At 37.7% G+C, this 14426-nt stretch overlaps 3 protein-coding genes across 9 annotated transcripts; 2 read left to right on the forward strand and 1 right to left on the reverse strand.

The window, feature by feature from the left end:
* Nucleotides 1-777: 777 nt before the first annotated feature.
* Nucleotides 778-5496, forward strand: LOC149399568 (ARM repeat superfamily protein). Its single transcript, XM_089612492.1, has 6 exons — nt 778-1435; nt 1904-1976; nt 2383-2568; nt 2725-2832; nt 3166-4262; nt 4518-5496. Exons 2-6 carry the CDS (start codon nt 1920-1922, stop codon nt 5239-5241), a joined length of 2172 nt encoding a protein of 723 aa, XP_089468618.1. The 5' UTR covers nt 778-1435; nt 1904-1919; the 3' UTR covers nt 5242-5496.
* Nucleotides 5497-6218: 722 nt separating this feature from the next.
* On the forward strand, nt 6219-8459 carry APC10 (anaphase promoting complex 10). 6 transcript variants are annotated; one of them, XM_089613688.1, is made up of 8 exons: nt 6234-6343; nt 6480-6507; nt 6580-6812; nt 6891-6951; nt 7064-7156; nt 7398-7468; nt 7952-8056; nt 8149-8459. In XM_089613688.1, exons 3-8 carry the CDS (start codon nt 6631-6633, stop codon nt 8216-8218), a joined length of 582 nt encoding a protein of 193 aa, XP_089469814.1. In that variant the 5' UTR covers nt 6234-6343; nt 6480-6507; nt 6580-6630; the 3' UTR covers nt 8219-8459. The 6 variants fall into 6 exon arrangements, with proteins under 6 accessions (XP_089469813.1, XP_089469816.1, XP_089469814.1 ...); XM_089613687.1 differs by having other exon boundaries at nt 6219-6507; XM_089613690.1 differs by lacking the exon at nt 6480-6507 and having other exon boundaries at nt 6219-6343.
* A 2770-nt stretch (nt 8460-11229) lies between these two features.
* Nucleotides 11230-14323, reverse strand: TLP2 (tubby like protein 2). Of its 2 annotated transcripts, XM_089611467.1 has the most exons (5): nt 13984-14323; nt 13097-13527; nt 12531-12618; nt 12315-12444; nt 11230-11940 (listed from the first exon to the last, which is right to left on the reverse strand). In XM_089611467.1, exons 2-5 carry the CDS (start codon nt 13502-13504, stop codon nt 11346-11348), a joined length of 1221 nt encoding a protein of 406 aa, XP_089467593.1. In that variant the 5' UTR covers nt 13505-13527; nt 13984-14323; the 3' UTR covers nt 11230-11345. The 2 variants fall into 2 exon arrangements, with proteins under 2 accessions (XP_089467593.1, XP_089467592.1); XM_089611466.1 differs by lacking the exon at nt 13984-14323 and having other exon boundaries at nt 13097-13841.
* Between the last annotated feature and the right edge of the window lie 103 nt (nt 14324-14426).

Genomic DNA, 14426 nt, shown 5'->3' on the forward strand with positions numbered 1-14426 from the left:
TTAATTCATCAAATTAACATAGTAAAAGTTAGTAATTATGACGGTTGTTAAAAATTTATCAATTAATTGATTTTTGTTGAAAATCACCAAATCGGGCATACAAAAATGAAAAATATTATCATATTACTTTGTAACTTTTAAGTTTTAAACACTTTGGGTCTTCATTTTAATAAATATTATAAAATGTTAATATCTATTTTTATTAGTGCTTTTTTATTAATCAACACGTAAAAATTCAACTAAATATTAATTAGTTGATGAACTTTTAATAAAATATAGTGTTAATTAATATACAATAATTAAAAATATAATTGTAATAACGTTAAAACACATGGCATAAAAACACCAGTCGACTCCTTGAGTTCTAAATGGTATCTTCCTTTTTAGCTAGCTTCCTGGTTTAATAAATAAATCAGTATTTAATAATTAATACTCACCCCTCTATTTTTAATTATCTCTACCGCAAACCTTTGCGTTTTTTTGTTTACATGCCTTAAAAAAAAAAGTTTAGAAATAAAATAATATGTGTATCTATCGCGGCGGGCGCAATGCCCAGATTTAATTATTTATGAGGTGTGTTTGTGTGCTTCTAGAAATAGAAATAGATACTTATATTTGTCCGGCCCCCATATTTATAAATATCCGATCTTGTATCATTGGCTACTTATAAAGCCCTCCCTCAGAAAAAAAAAAAATAATAATAATAATATGTGTATGTGACGTCACTTTATCTTTTACACTATAATGAGTGCAGAGATTCTCTTTCCTCTCGTCTCTATCGTTTTGTGTGTGTCTTGGCGTGGAGAGTAAAGTAAGTGAGAGAAAAACGAAGAGAATTTGATACGGGTGTTTGACCTCTCTCTCTTCTCATCTGCGCTGTGGAATCTTTACCAGGTCCTATAGCTTAACATTCGTCATCGTTAACCTAAAATAACTAAACTCTAACTTTTATTCATTTTCAACTTGACGACTTCGAATCGGTCCGAGTTCTGATTTACCCTGTAAATCGTCTCATCTTGAAAACAACTTCACCAACCACCAAAACTCGGCTCTTTTACTTTTCTTCTTGACTCTTTCCCTCTCCCTCCCTTGTTCGGTCTCCCTGGTTTGTAGTTTTTCATTTTTTTAGCGTTATTTTGCTTCTTTTTTTGTTATGGTTACGAGCTCCAAAAGAATTGAGCTCTGTTTGGCCGAGAACCTTGTTGTTTGGCTTAGAAGATTCCAACTATTTGCCTTGCTCGTCTATGGTCGATAGACAGAGTGAGAGGAACTTCAATTTCTCGTTTTCTTAATATATTATTATTATTATTTCTATATCGTTCGGGTATTTGTTGAAAGGCGACGTATTTTTGTTTATGAATTGGAATTTTGAATATATTCGACGATTTATTTCACTTTCTGAGGACTTGCAGAAGAGCTTTACATCGTAATTCTGGTGAGTACTTTTTCGTTCTCGTTTCTTTGTAGGCTTTTCAATTTGGTGAAATTCTTAGGGTTAGGTTGAGAAGTTATACTTTCACCGTAATCCAACTTTTATGGTCCCAAAAGCTTCGTTGACTTACAAAAAGCCTAGTCGATAATAGTAGTCCATATTGATTTATTTGCATGCGAAGCTCTGAGAATATGTCAAACTATGATTCATTCTCTTTCTTTTACTTGATTTTTGATGATATACATATTAAGTCCGACGCTTATTTTCCCATGAGCTGATACTCTACCTCAGAATCAGTAGGAGATGATTCTAGTTCATCTTTCGTGTTAACCTAATATATATCCTTTGACCTCTGTTCTGTACTTTGTTCACACTTTCCCCGATCCAGGCCTTGAAAATTGGACTTTGGAATACGTCATAAAATTAATTTTACTTTCTTCCTTTCTTTTTCTTTTGGTTGCCGGGTTTTAGATAAGCTCGGTTGTCTATGGGGACTGATTCTGCTGATGTCGTGGGAGCAGTGTCAAACACTCGCTCTTTTAAGGTACTATATAAGACTCTGACTCTGCAAATTAGTTTGAGTGAAGTATATTGTGAAATTAACCTTTGACATATCTGTTGACTTTTGCATGTCAATTTACCCAAAAGTCATATTCTTTTGCTAAAAGGAAAACTCAACCAAAATATCGGTTAAGAGTTAAATTTTCAATGATTAATAAGCGTAAGGTTGATTTCACAATAGACTTAAAGCTGATGGAATGGAAGGATTGTGATGACTTTAAATTTCAGGGTATAAATGAAGCATTTCAAATAAAATTAGGGGATATGAATGCTATTTTCCCTATTGTAGGTCATCGGTTGTTGATTATAAAACAGTCCTTAAATTCTTGTTGCATAGTCTATTGATGAAACTTCACTTGATTATGACTAATTTACTCGAATTGTTACAGGTTCATCAGCTAATGTGCACAGAGCTCTTGAAACTGGTTGGTGGAGTGTCGAGGGTCTTACCGAAGATAGAAGCCGCAAGGCCTCGGAGCACTTCTGGAATACAGGCTCTGTGCTCGTTGAACAATGCGATCGACAAAGCCAAGCAGATTCTCCAGTACTGCGGCGAGTCAAGCAAACTGTATCTGGTGCGTATGTTACTTGGATGATTCAGAATCACCCCCTTCTTATTTCGGAAGAGACATGACTTGAAGAGCATAACCCTATGTCCACCTCCCATTGGGTGATTGTTTGTTAGCTAGTTTGCGATCTGAATTTCGTCGGGTTCGTTAAATTTCTTTCAGGCTTTCACGGGGGACGTGATCCTTTCGAGATGCAGAAAATCAAGAAACTTGTTGGAGCAGAGTTTATGCCAAATCCAAGATATGGTTCCAGTTATGCTTGCTGCGGAGGTTTGTGATAACACCCTGAATCTTTCATTCCTATTTTTATATAAGACCGTGAATCTTTCATTCCTCACAAAATAGAAAATACAAGATATTACAAGCTTTTGAGAGGCTTCTTCTCTCCCCCTGGGAAACATCCCGATTTTTCACCCAGTAAAGGCCTACCTTTTCCTTTCACTCTCTTCTTTTTCACACTATGTAATTGCTTTACTTAACTATTAATTTCTAACTACTCCTTTTTCCCTGTTGAATTTCATTGGTTATGCAATTTTAAATACATCTGTCATGGCTATGGAATTTTAAGGCATTCGAGAATTTCACACCCGTATTTATCTACAGATTTCTCAAATAGTTGACGATCTTTCGAGTGCAACATTTTACCTGGACCCATATGAGGAAGCTGCCGGAAAAGTTGTACGAGAACTTCTCCAGAAAGATTCTTCGGAATCTGATTCCATGGAAGCTTCCAATCTCAAATCGTTCCAACTCGCAACTTCGATGTTACACATTACGTCGCCCAAGACCATCCTAATAGAGAGAAGGGCGATAATAGCGTTGCGTAGTAAAGTTAGCGAGAACGATCCTACAAAGAAGAAGATACTAAATTTCTTGTTACACCTGTTCAAGAAACATGGTAGCTCAATTACGGTCGACCAATCGGACATCGTGCCCAGTGGCTGTGAAGCAGAGCCTCGTGCGAGACAAGGCCAGTACGAGATGGAGAATTACATGCTGAGGCGAGCCGTGCCTCCAGAGGAATTTCGATGCCCGATATCTTCGAGATTGATGTTCGATCCTGTGGTCATAGCTTCCGGCCAAACGTACGAGAGAATGTGGATCCAAAAATGGTTTGACCAGAGTAATGTTACGTGTCCAAAGACTGGTGTGAGGTTGATGAATTATTCGATGACTCCGAATTCTAGCTTAAAGGAGTTGATATCCGAGTGGTGTACTCTCAACGGTATCACGATTCCCAACCCAAACCTTCAAGCGGAGACACAGAAATCGTGGGACACGTCTTGTACCTCCATAGCTAGCTTCGGGAGCTCGATGAACGACCTGTATTTGCCCTTGGATTTCAGCGAAGTTTCAATAGGGTCCCTCGATAACAGTTATAGTTCAGATTATCCACGCTCCAATGCAGGCAATGGGCTTCGTTCGGTGCAGAACGATTGTAGTTCTAATAAATTTCAGACCTACGCTAATCTGGCATTTCTATCTAATCTTGGCGAGCTTTCATGGGAATCGAGACGCAAGGTTGTTGAAGATGTGAGGAACACTTTGACGTGCGACGATAGACCTTGTTATTATTCTCTAACGACTGAGAATTTCGTTGAACCGCTTATCGCTTTTCTGAGGGAAGCAAGAGATCTCAACGATGTGGATGCTCAGAGGGATGGTTTTCAGTTGCTGTTGAAATTTGCGAGCAAAAGCAGGTAAAGATAGTTTATATTATTTCTGATATGAATACATTGTCTGTTTACCCATTGAGTTATGATGGTTATGTCACTTTGTCCTCAATCTAAAAAATCATCAGAGCGGTATTAGTAAGTTAATCGTGGCCATTTGGTCAGTTTATAAGTTGAAAATTGTATCGGTTCAAGGGTTTCGGCTGAAATGTTTTGTTCAGATTTTGGATTTTGTGGTCTGAAACTGATGGGCTTTTTTTTTTCTTTCCTTCTTTGATGCAGAAATGGAATCCCGTACCTACACGAAGACGCGTTTAATCTCGTAGCGTCGTTCCTCGACTCCGAAGTGACCAAAGAAGCTTTCTCCGTGATCGAAACACTCTCCGGCCATCCACACTGCCGAGCCAAGATCGCAGCTTCTGGCGCCCTCGTACCAATCCTGAGAGCCCTCGATTCTCAAGCCCTGAAAATACTGCTCAACCTCTCGGCCGACCCCGACCTCTGCGCACAGCTCGTATCCTCAGGCTGCGTCCCCAACCTCGTCCCTCTCCTCAGCAGCGAAGCCTCGTCTCTCGAGTCGCTCTCGGTGGTGAAGAACCTGTGCAGCACCGAGGAGGGGCGGGCCTCGGTGGCCGACACGCCGGGCTGCATTGCGGAGATCGTGGAGACTCTCGAGGTCGGCGCTCCCGAGGCCAAAGAGTGCGCCGTGGAAATCCTCTTGCTGATGTGCTCTCAGAGGGTCGAGTATTGCTGTCTGGTTATGGACGGGGGCGTGGCTCCGCTCATGAGCCTCGCGGTCAACGGGAGCGACAGAGCCAAGGCGGCTGCGCAGGAGACGCTCAGGCAGCTGCGAGACGTCCGGAACGAGCCGGAACGGCCCGTCGCCGTCGACGTCGCCGTCGATCATGAGGCCCCGATGGGTTCCGTAACGAGCTCCCCGGCTCCGGAGAAGAGACCGGGATTCTTCGCGAGGAGGAAGATTTCCGTGTTTGGTAGGAAGAGATGATGCCACGTAGTTAGTTTTGCTTGATGATTTTTTTGTTCAATGCTAATTAATTAGGTATGTTTTGTTTTTCCATAGTTTCTGATAAGTGTATAGTCTAAAAGTATGTTGTATTTTGTAGTAAGGTATGGTATATATATTAACAATTGTGTACGTAGTAGGTGAGCTTTGCATAGTTTACAGGTTTGGTGCTTGTTCTTTGGGTAGTAACAATTATTTTATTATGTATGAAATAAATAATGTGTGCTTGAATTCAAATTATGGATTGTTTGTTACATTGTTTTCAATATTGGAGTCATATATCCAGTTCCGGCCCACCATTAAGGGTGGTAAAGCCATTTCTTTAGGTCCATAACTAAGAAGAATGTCCACAGCTGAATCGAATGTCCAGAAAATAATAAAACTGCATCAAACTTGAAGCAAAATAATAAAAATGAATTGTTGAGAGTGTAATGCACTTTAGTCATTCTCCCAATTAATTGTCCAACGTACAAGATTTGTAAAAGCCCATTTAAAAGTCAAAAGCCCATTGTTTTTAGTCCAGTTAATTACTCATTGCATAAAAATTAACTATATTAGATCATTTTATTTTAAAAGATGATAATAAGATGTAAATATAATATATTAAATATTAAAATTTTAATTTATCTTTAATATTATCATTATATAAATATATGTATATATGTATGTGTTTATTTGTTCGCGGAAATCTCCCGGGTAATTTAGTATTCTCCGGTTCATCACTTTGATAATGGTATCATACACTTTACCTTTTTATTTACGGGATATCCCGGTAAATCCTTGGTATACTAAGGTATACCCGTAAAATATTTCAACGCTTAATTAAAAAAAATAGGTTGAATTAGAGAGTTTCGACTAGTTTATTTGGCTTTATAGGGTTATAGGTAAGAAAAACTCATAAAAAGTTAGGTAAAAAAAATTAAAATTTCAAAATGTGGGTTAAAGTGTGACTTGTACCATATAACATGAAACCCATTTCTTTTATGTGCCTCTCCTCTTTGCAGTGTGTTGAAGGCTTGAAGCTCAAATTCAGAGTGGGCAATGTACCACGTCTCTTTTGAAGCTTTGGGACACAAAGATTTCGGTAATCACGCGATTTCTTTCGTGAATTTGAGTTGAGACATCCATATAAAAAAAGAAAAAAAAAAAGAAGAAGCCCTATTGAGGTCTCTTTCCTTCGTCCCTTTCTTTATTCCACTCACTCTTCATCCATTTCACAGTCAGTCTAATCCCAAGGCCAATTTTGAGGTAGCTATTTGGAGAGATTATGTGCTTCTTTCGTATATCTCATTTGGTACTAAATTCGATTTTTTTTTTTAGTTCGTATCAGACATCGCACACAGCTTTGAGAGATAATCAGGAACAGCAACAATGGCGACGGAATCGTCGGAAGGGGAAGACGAAATGAAAGTGAGCGGAGGGAATCAGATTCTGACGATCGAAGACGACGATCTCCGAGAGTTGGGGAAGAAAGCCGCTTGGAGTGTCAGCTCTTGCAAGCCCGGCAATGGCGTCTCTGCTCTCCGCGACGAAAATCTAGAGTCATACTGGCAGTACTCTCTCTCTCTCTCTGTCTCTCTCTCTCTCTCAAACGAGCTCTTTTTTTATGATATTGATTGTATCATGATCAGATCGGACGGTGCTCAGCCTCATCTTGTAAATGTCCAATTCCAGAAGAAAGTGAAGCTTCAAGTATGAAAAGAATTATACATAAAAAGTTTGCATATTTATGGTTTTATTCAATGCAAAAAGAAAACCTAAATTTTTCGGGGATTTTATTTTTCTTTTTTCCCGTCACTCCCAGCTTGTGGTTCTATATGTGGATTTCAAGCTGGACGAGAGCTACACGCCGTGCAAGATATCGATTCGTGCCGGCGATGGATTTCACAACTTGAAGGTTATTTGTCTTCTGCGAAGTCTTGATTTCGTAGTAGAATTGTTATTATTAATTTTTTTATAGGTTGGTGAACTTAATTCATTTAGTCTAGTTATAAAGCTGGTTTTGCAGTAGGCTATTGGCACTTGGAATTGATTCGATTGTTTTATTTTTACTAAATTCTTATCCTGTAGTAGTATATGCTATCTGGGTAGAACTTATTTTGATCGGCGATCTGTTCTTGTAATATGTATGTATGTAGGAGATTAAAACTGTCGAACTTGATAAGCCAACGGGGTGGGTGTACCTTTCTCTGTCGGGAAATGATCCAAGGTAAGCAACAAAGGCACCGCCTTTTTCCTGCTTCCAATTTTCCTTTTGTAGTGCTTAGTTTTGGCCGGTCCTGTGTCTTAGTTATATTGTTTATTCCCTTGAATAGTCTATATTCTGGAAAATGTGATCGCGAAGTAAAAAGGCCACATCTTGATTATTTAGATTGTTCATCTTCATTCGTTGTTTTCTTGTTAGGTATTAGTCTTATTACTCTTATAACAGTTCTATTGCTACATTTATAATTCATGCAACAACAACAACAAAAAAAGTAATTATTTCCTACTCTATCTGTAATATAGGAGAAATAGGTAGGTCAAAAGTGCTTTAGATCGCCTTGATTTTTCTATTGTAGTTGTAAGTTGATCAATCAGTTTGAATACATAAAACTTGGTACCGTTTGAGATTATCCGGATGCATTTTGAAACAAAAACTTGGTACCGTTTGAGATTTTTGGATGCGTTTTGACGCAAATGGGTTTTGCAGGGAAACTTTTGTCAACACTTTTATGTTACAAATTGCTGTTTTGTCGAATCACCTTAACGGGAGAGACACTCATGTCCGCCAGATCAAAGTTTATGGGCCTCGACCGTGAGTTTTTTTCTTTTATGCTTGCTCTTTCGTACTTGTAAATTTTACCAATAAATAAATAAAATCAAAATTAACTGTAACGTTGGTTTTAGGAACCCGATTCCTCATCAGCCGTTTGAGTTCACTTCGAACGAGTTCATTACCTACTCAACTGTCAGATGAAACCTTTTGACTGGAACGGAACATTAGAAGAGACAAAGATTGAGTGGTGAAGTGAAGAGACACTCTGGGAGCAGTATATTTGTAGTTCACTTCAACATGTTCATTCTGAATCTGATATGTACCAGAGAAAAGAGATGGTATCTTTTTGTCACCGTTATCGACATTAACTGTAAAATCGAGATTGAGTTTAGTTTTTATTCTTTTTTCCCTGCTCGGAAGCTTCAGATCATATTTATTTCAATCCAACGCGTAATCATGTGAATATAGAAATGTCCCATATAATGTTTTAGCATTGCCCAACACTATGCAAAACTAGTTACTCGTAAGCTTTTACAGGCCTAGTAATGTAGATATAATATAAATAACAACATATCTTTAGAATAAAATAAGTTAATTCTTAGAACGAGGAATTTTTTGCAAACTCTTCAGAAAGCTTACAACTTTACTACAGAAAAACGCATGTGAGAACAACCTTTTCCCTCCAGCTTCTTCAATAATTCATTATTAGCATCTGAAAAGTCAACAGCAACAGCAACTGCAACTAAAACGATTTTTTACAATAGCGGATAAAGCAAAAGTAAAAAAAGAAAAAGAAATAGACATTGAAGATTGAACTACGAATCTTTCCTCTTCGACGGTCTTCTTCAATTAAAAAAAAATCACTTTTGTCTTCATTTTTCGGAAGGGACGACTATTTTTGTTTCTTTTTCTTCATTTCCATATACTAAAAAAAATGTTTTAGAAAAAAGAAGTGTTAGAAAATGATTTCTTCATATTTTATGCATTTTTATATTTATATACATATAACATATCCATAGATTTTACTTGGGTTGTTCGTTCTTTATTTATTTAGCTTTTTTGTTACTAAAACCAAAGCAGTCATATTAATTAACACATGCACTTGAAAAAAAAACAGCAGCAAATAAATATTTGATTGGACTTGGGCCCACGCTCTCCTCTCATAGTTGAGCTGTCTATTATTAAAACAGATAAGGTTTTGGCACGTCTAATTCGGATATGCTTAGATAATTTTCTTAAACTTTTTACACTTATTTTGAATAAAAATACTCCTCAACCTACTTAAACTTGATATTGACGGATTCCGACAAAATTTGATAAATTTCGACAAACGTTAACGGATTTTAACGATCTCAAACGGCATTCATTTTAATTTTTTTTTAACTCTATCATTAGAAAAAGATATTGAATTTTATCGAAATTAATCAAAACTAAGAAAATAATAACTCTCTTTGACAGCATCGACTACAAAAAGAATCGTTGTTGCTTTTAATTTAAATTAATTTTGATTAAATGGATTAGCTGCAATAAATTTTTAATATTTTCGGTGACTTCGCATGGCTTCAGCTTCAGATGACATAAATAAACATCTTTGATTGATAAGTACAAAATGTAAAGAAATAATAATAAAAAAAGGGAGCTTGAGTAGACTAGCCAATCAAAAACATAAAATTGTTAAAATAACCAATGTTTGGTTTATTTTGCGAAATAACCAATAAATCAGATTAACCCATTTGATTAGACAAAAATCTCTTAATTTAAAATGAAGGGTATATAAAGTAATTAACAAAAAATAAAATAAATAAATGGAAACATTACAATAAATAACTATTCCATTAATAGATTAAAAAAATCTCTAAAAATATTACGAGATCTTCACCGCCGATCTTCAACACCGAGTCAACTTCCGCAATTCTTCGTCGATTTTCACCGCCTATCCGTCTCGAGCCGCCAGTTCTCCGACCGGAGACACAAAGTTGCCAATTCTCTCACAAATAAACCAAATTAATACGAATAAATTGAAATAAACATAAACAAACTTAAATTATATATATATATATATATATATATATATATATAATGATATTAACACAAATAAACTTTTAAATCAGGTAGAAATGCTGAAGCAACTATATCGGTATCAACACAAATTTACATACATATATCGATATTAACACAAATAAATAAATATACCTTGCTTTCATCTTCTTCATCTCTCACCATCACCACCTATCTATGTGCAATGATGAAGCACTCCACCCACGACGAATCTCCGCCACACACCACGCCACGAAGAACTCCAACCTCAATTCCACCTTGTGCGACGACTGAGCAGCGCCAAACTTAGATTTGAAAAAACATTCTACATATAGAAAGATCAGATATGAAGAATCAAGGATTTGGCCATGGATCTTATTATTCAAATATGATCAAACACACTTACAACCTGTCTCTTCTCCCTGTTAGCCTCAATGTCGTCCACGTCTAGCCGATCTAACATTGAGATCTTGTCATTGATCTTCTCATCCAGCGCATTTGCAATCGTTAGAATCCTCTCCACAATCTTCTCAAACCACTGCCACAATTACCACAATAGGTTGAAAGAAAAAAAAATGCTTGATTTAAAGTGATTGCAAACATTAAAGAAGTGTACTATAAAAATAATATAATGACGTACGTACATTTTTTTGCATGGATTTTTGATCCATGAACTAATATAGTGATTGCAAGAGTGATCGTAAACACCAATAGATTTTCTATTGTCTTGTGCTATTGTCCGATGTCAGAGTTAATAATTGTGTAGAGAAAGAGAAAGAGATCAATTAATAAAAGCAAATCAAATTAAAAGTATATTGACTGTTGACTTATTCTTTTTATATATTTTTTAAAATAAAACGCAGCAATCTCGAGAGGTTACTTTCGACCTTCAAAAATTGTCTGAAACGTCACATCAACGAATTTGGCTATTTCTCAAAACAATTTTAAACGTTAGCTAATACGTAATCTCAATGTTTAAAGGTGTCTAATCCGTGTAATTTTTCTAAAAAAATCACTTATACATAGCAAGAAGGTGTGTGTTAGCCTATACTGTCAAATTCAAATTTCAATAAAAATAAAGAGATTGTAGAACTCAATTGACCTAATTTCTCTCCCCTATCCGAACTTTAAATAACTCGAGTGATTTCATGAGTGATAGTAAATGCACAACATGATAGATAAATACCATTCATTACTTTCCAAGTTTTAGTCGAGAGTTACAAAACAAAAACAACAAACACATTTCTCATCCATATAAAGATAAAAAGACACCAAGCCTTGCCCTTTTCCCTCATTCACAAGCCGGTTTCGTGTCGAAGCTGCTCAAGCAGATCGCAAAAGCCTGGAAAGCCGAGATCGGATACGCGTAATCCATGGTGAAGATATCTTTCCCGATCTTCCCGAACTGCAATATGACCCGCTCTTGCTCCGGCTCAACCGCCGCCACGAGCTGGAAGTTCTTCACCGACGCGACCGTGACTCGACCCTTGAAGTTGAGGCACCAGCACTGAAGCTGCTCGTGCCACCTCGGCGCCTTGTTCTTCAGCGCCAGAGACTCTCCTTCCTCTCTCTCCTTCTCTTTCTCTCTCTCCTTCTCGTCCTCGAACGGGGTCGGGGTCGTGTTCGTCGGAGTGAAGGCGGTGCCGCCGGGTTGGACGGAGGAGAGGGGTATGGAGGTCATTACGCAGTTGAGCCTCCTCGGGCCCCTCGTGCGGAGGACGTTGAGCTCGTACGAAACGCCTCCGACTCCGTAGTGGCACGCCGGGACCCGCGGGGAGACCTGCCTCGAGTGGAACCTTCTAGAAGCTCGGTTGCTCGTCGCCGGGGCGTGGTCATAAGGCGGTTGGCTGTCGTAGATCGTGAACTTCGTGCCCAAGAAGTTCGACCTGTGCAGTAATTGAGCAATTATTTTCTTCACTACGTTTGCTTGTGAAGAATTTTTTTTAGTGTAAATAGTCCATCAACTATTGATTTTGTAAATTTTTAGTCAGTTAAAAAAATGAAAGTTTAGATTTTTTATTTTTTATTTATTTATAAATGACTAAAATTACAAATCAATAGTTTCGGGACCATTTAGTTACGCGACCAAAATCCCACACGCATTGTAATCCATGGACTAGTGTATTTTTGTAGGAATTCTCTTGAAAATAGTCATCAGGCAAAATATAATTTGGCTGATTACGGCTACACTTTCTAGCTCAAATGATTCCTGAATGCCTTTCTGTGAAACAATTTAGAGGTTCTTTCTTACTTTACTTGCCTGAGTTTGCCGACATAGTTGGTACTGGCTCGGGAAAATTCATCGGAAGCCAAAGATATGACAAAGTCCGTTCCCGTTGCCCTTCTTATCCTTTTGGCTGCTAACAGTGCTTTGTCTTTATGCCCCTCAGCTGTTAATCAGTTCAGTAAGCTGCTTTTAACTCTCAAATTCCACAATCCACTTTTATAACACAGAATTTCTTCGTAAAATACTCACAAGGCACGAGACCCAGATACAGGTAGTACGTTAAATTCGCTCTGTCCCGTTTGATGAAACACTGTATCGGAGATTCACGAGGACCCGGCTACACAAAAATAAAAATAAAAAGTGTTAAATATTTGAAGGATATTCGTGATTCCTCTGAAAAATCAGACAAGTGGTCTTAGATTCGTCCCGATTTTTTTTTTCTTAGCACCAGCGGTTTAAGGACTCTAAAAACTTAGCGATCCGGATCCAATCCCTTTGCGTAACTTCCGTCAATTTTGCAAATGAAATCACAATTCTGCGATAATGCCAAGTGCCATGGCCTCGTGGATCTAAGTCGGGTCTAACCCAGACACCACGGTTACGAAAAATAAAATCATCACCAAATCGACTCAATTCAAGTTTTAACAACAAAATCTGCAAGTCACACCCAAAAAAAATGATTTGTTGACCACTTTTTACTCTATCAAATAAAACCACGCAAATCGCACACTCGAGACTTACCGAAATCATGCAAATTTTCAAGGATCACGAATGCAAATAAAACCTATTATTATTATTATTACTACTATCAGTACCTGCTTGAGCGAAATCGGGAATGTGAGCCTTCCACACTGCTCGGGGGTCTTGACGATCTCGTTGATGATGTGTCTCCACGACCGGCAAACCGAGGCGCAGAACACCACGACCGCCCGGTCCGGCCACGAGGCCTCGCTCTCCTCGACCCTCCTCAGGATGTCGAAGAGCAGCTCCGGGGGCAAATTCGTCCACTGGGACTGATTCTCGGCGGCAACGGAGGAAGAAGAAGAAGACGAAGGCCTCGTGGTCGTGGAGATCGGAGAAGCTTTCACCTCGTCGGGGGCGATCGAGGTCTGAGATCTGTAGCTCCGGCTCCGCCAGTGTTTCCCTTCTCCGACCCGCCTCGACATTGTTCCGATCCCGTCTTTCATTTCCTTAAGCTCCCGGACTATGCCTTTGAAAGACATACTAGCATTTCACTCAATCAGACCTGCGATTTTAAGAAAGAAAACAATTAGTTGTGAAGCGACTGAACCTTGAATCTTCCGTTAGATAGCATAAAGTCAGAGTAAAGATTTTATTTATTTATTATTATTATTAACACGGAAAAAAAAGGAGACTACTTTAAGCACTCTATGAATGAAACTACAATACCATCCCTGGTTATTAGGTCACTAAATTCTCTCATCTTTAAGCAGGGTCTTTAAGCATAAGACTTTCTTTGTGTCAAACAGTTTGAGACCCAAACTAACAAAGAAATGGACTTTACAAAGAACAATAGTAATTAAATCGAGAGATCGAAATTCCAACAAAAAGGAAGAAGAAGAAAAAAAAAAAAAAAAAAAAAGGAATGCAAACGCTTTGTTCTTTTCCACGCTAATAATAGCATTTATATAAATAAATAAAAATAATAATATTAATATCAAAATAGTGAAGGAGAGTGAACCTGAGCATGAAGAAGCGATCTAGATAAACTAGCTCCAAAAAAAAAAAAAAAAAAAAAAATCTCTGATTTCTTTCACCGGAGAACAAAATTCGCCTGGGAATAAAATTCAGAGGAATCGTTTTGATGAAGATGATCGAAATCAGCGAGCGACACCGATTCTGGTCTCGGAGACAATCAGACTCGGAAAAAAAACCCTGAAAAATATCAACGTCACAATCGAAGCCCTTTTGCTTGTTCGAATAGCTCGAAGCTCTAAACTGGATCCAGGAATTCTTTGCCTATATTTCCTTTGATTTTAATATTATTAATACTCGGTTGGATAAGAAGAAGAGTACAGAAATAATTTAATTTAAAACAAAATGAGCTGTAATTCATTTTCAATTAATTTATCATTTTTCTTGTGAATGGATTTGGGAATCTAAGCTGTATATATATGTACTTAT

Source organism: Urtica dioica, chromosome 4 (assembly GCF_054948205.1).
Source record: "Urtica dioica subsp. dioica isolate 48M chromosome 4, U.dioica_male_clone48M_v1_H2, whole genome shotgun sequence".
NCBI classification, from domain to species: Eukaryota; Viridiplantae; Streptophyta; class Magnoliopsida; order Rosales; family Urticaceae; genus Urtica; species Urtica dioica.

Excerpts from the sequence above, each read along its gene's own strand:
- TLP2 (XM_089611467.1), bottom strand. The coding sequence starts at position 13,504 with ATGTCTTTCAAAGGCATAGTCCGGGAGCTTAAGGAAATGAAAGACGGG. Across the intron at positions 12,619-13,096 it reads TCCCGATTTCGCTCAAGCAG|CCGGGTCCTCGTGAATCTCC; the intron begins GTACTGATAGTA and ends ATTTTTGTGTAG. Across the intron at positions 11,941-12,314 it reads AACTATGTCGGCAAACTCAG|GTCGAACTTCTTGGGCACGA; the intron begins GCAAGTAAAGTA and ends ATTACTGCACAG.
- APC10 (XM_089613687.1), top strand. The coding sequence starts at position 6,631 with ATGGCGACGGAATCGTCGGAAGGGGAAGACGAAATGAAAGTGAGCGGA. Across the intron at positions 6,813-6,890 it reads AATCTAGAGTCATACTGGCA|ATCGGACGGTGCTCAGCCTC; the intron begins GTACTCTCTCTC and ends TATCATGATCAG. Across the intron at positions 7,157-7,397 it reads ATGGATTTCACAACTTGAAG|GAGATTAAAACTGTCGAACT; the intron begins GTTATTTGTCTT and ends GTATGTATGTAG.
- LOC149399568 (XM_089612492.1), top strand. The coding sequence starts at position 1,920 with ATGGGGACTGATTCTGCTGATGTCGTGGGAGCAGTGTCAAACACTCGC. Across the intron at positions 2,569-2,724 it reads AGTCAAGCAAACTGTATCTG|GCTTTCACGGGGGACGTGAT; the intron begins GTGCGTATGTTA and ends AATTTCTTTCAG. Across the intron at positions 2,833-3,165 it reads CAGTTATGCTTGCTGCGGAG|ATTTCTCAAATAGTTGACGA; the intron begins GTTTGTGATAAC and ends ATTTATCTACAG.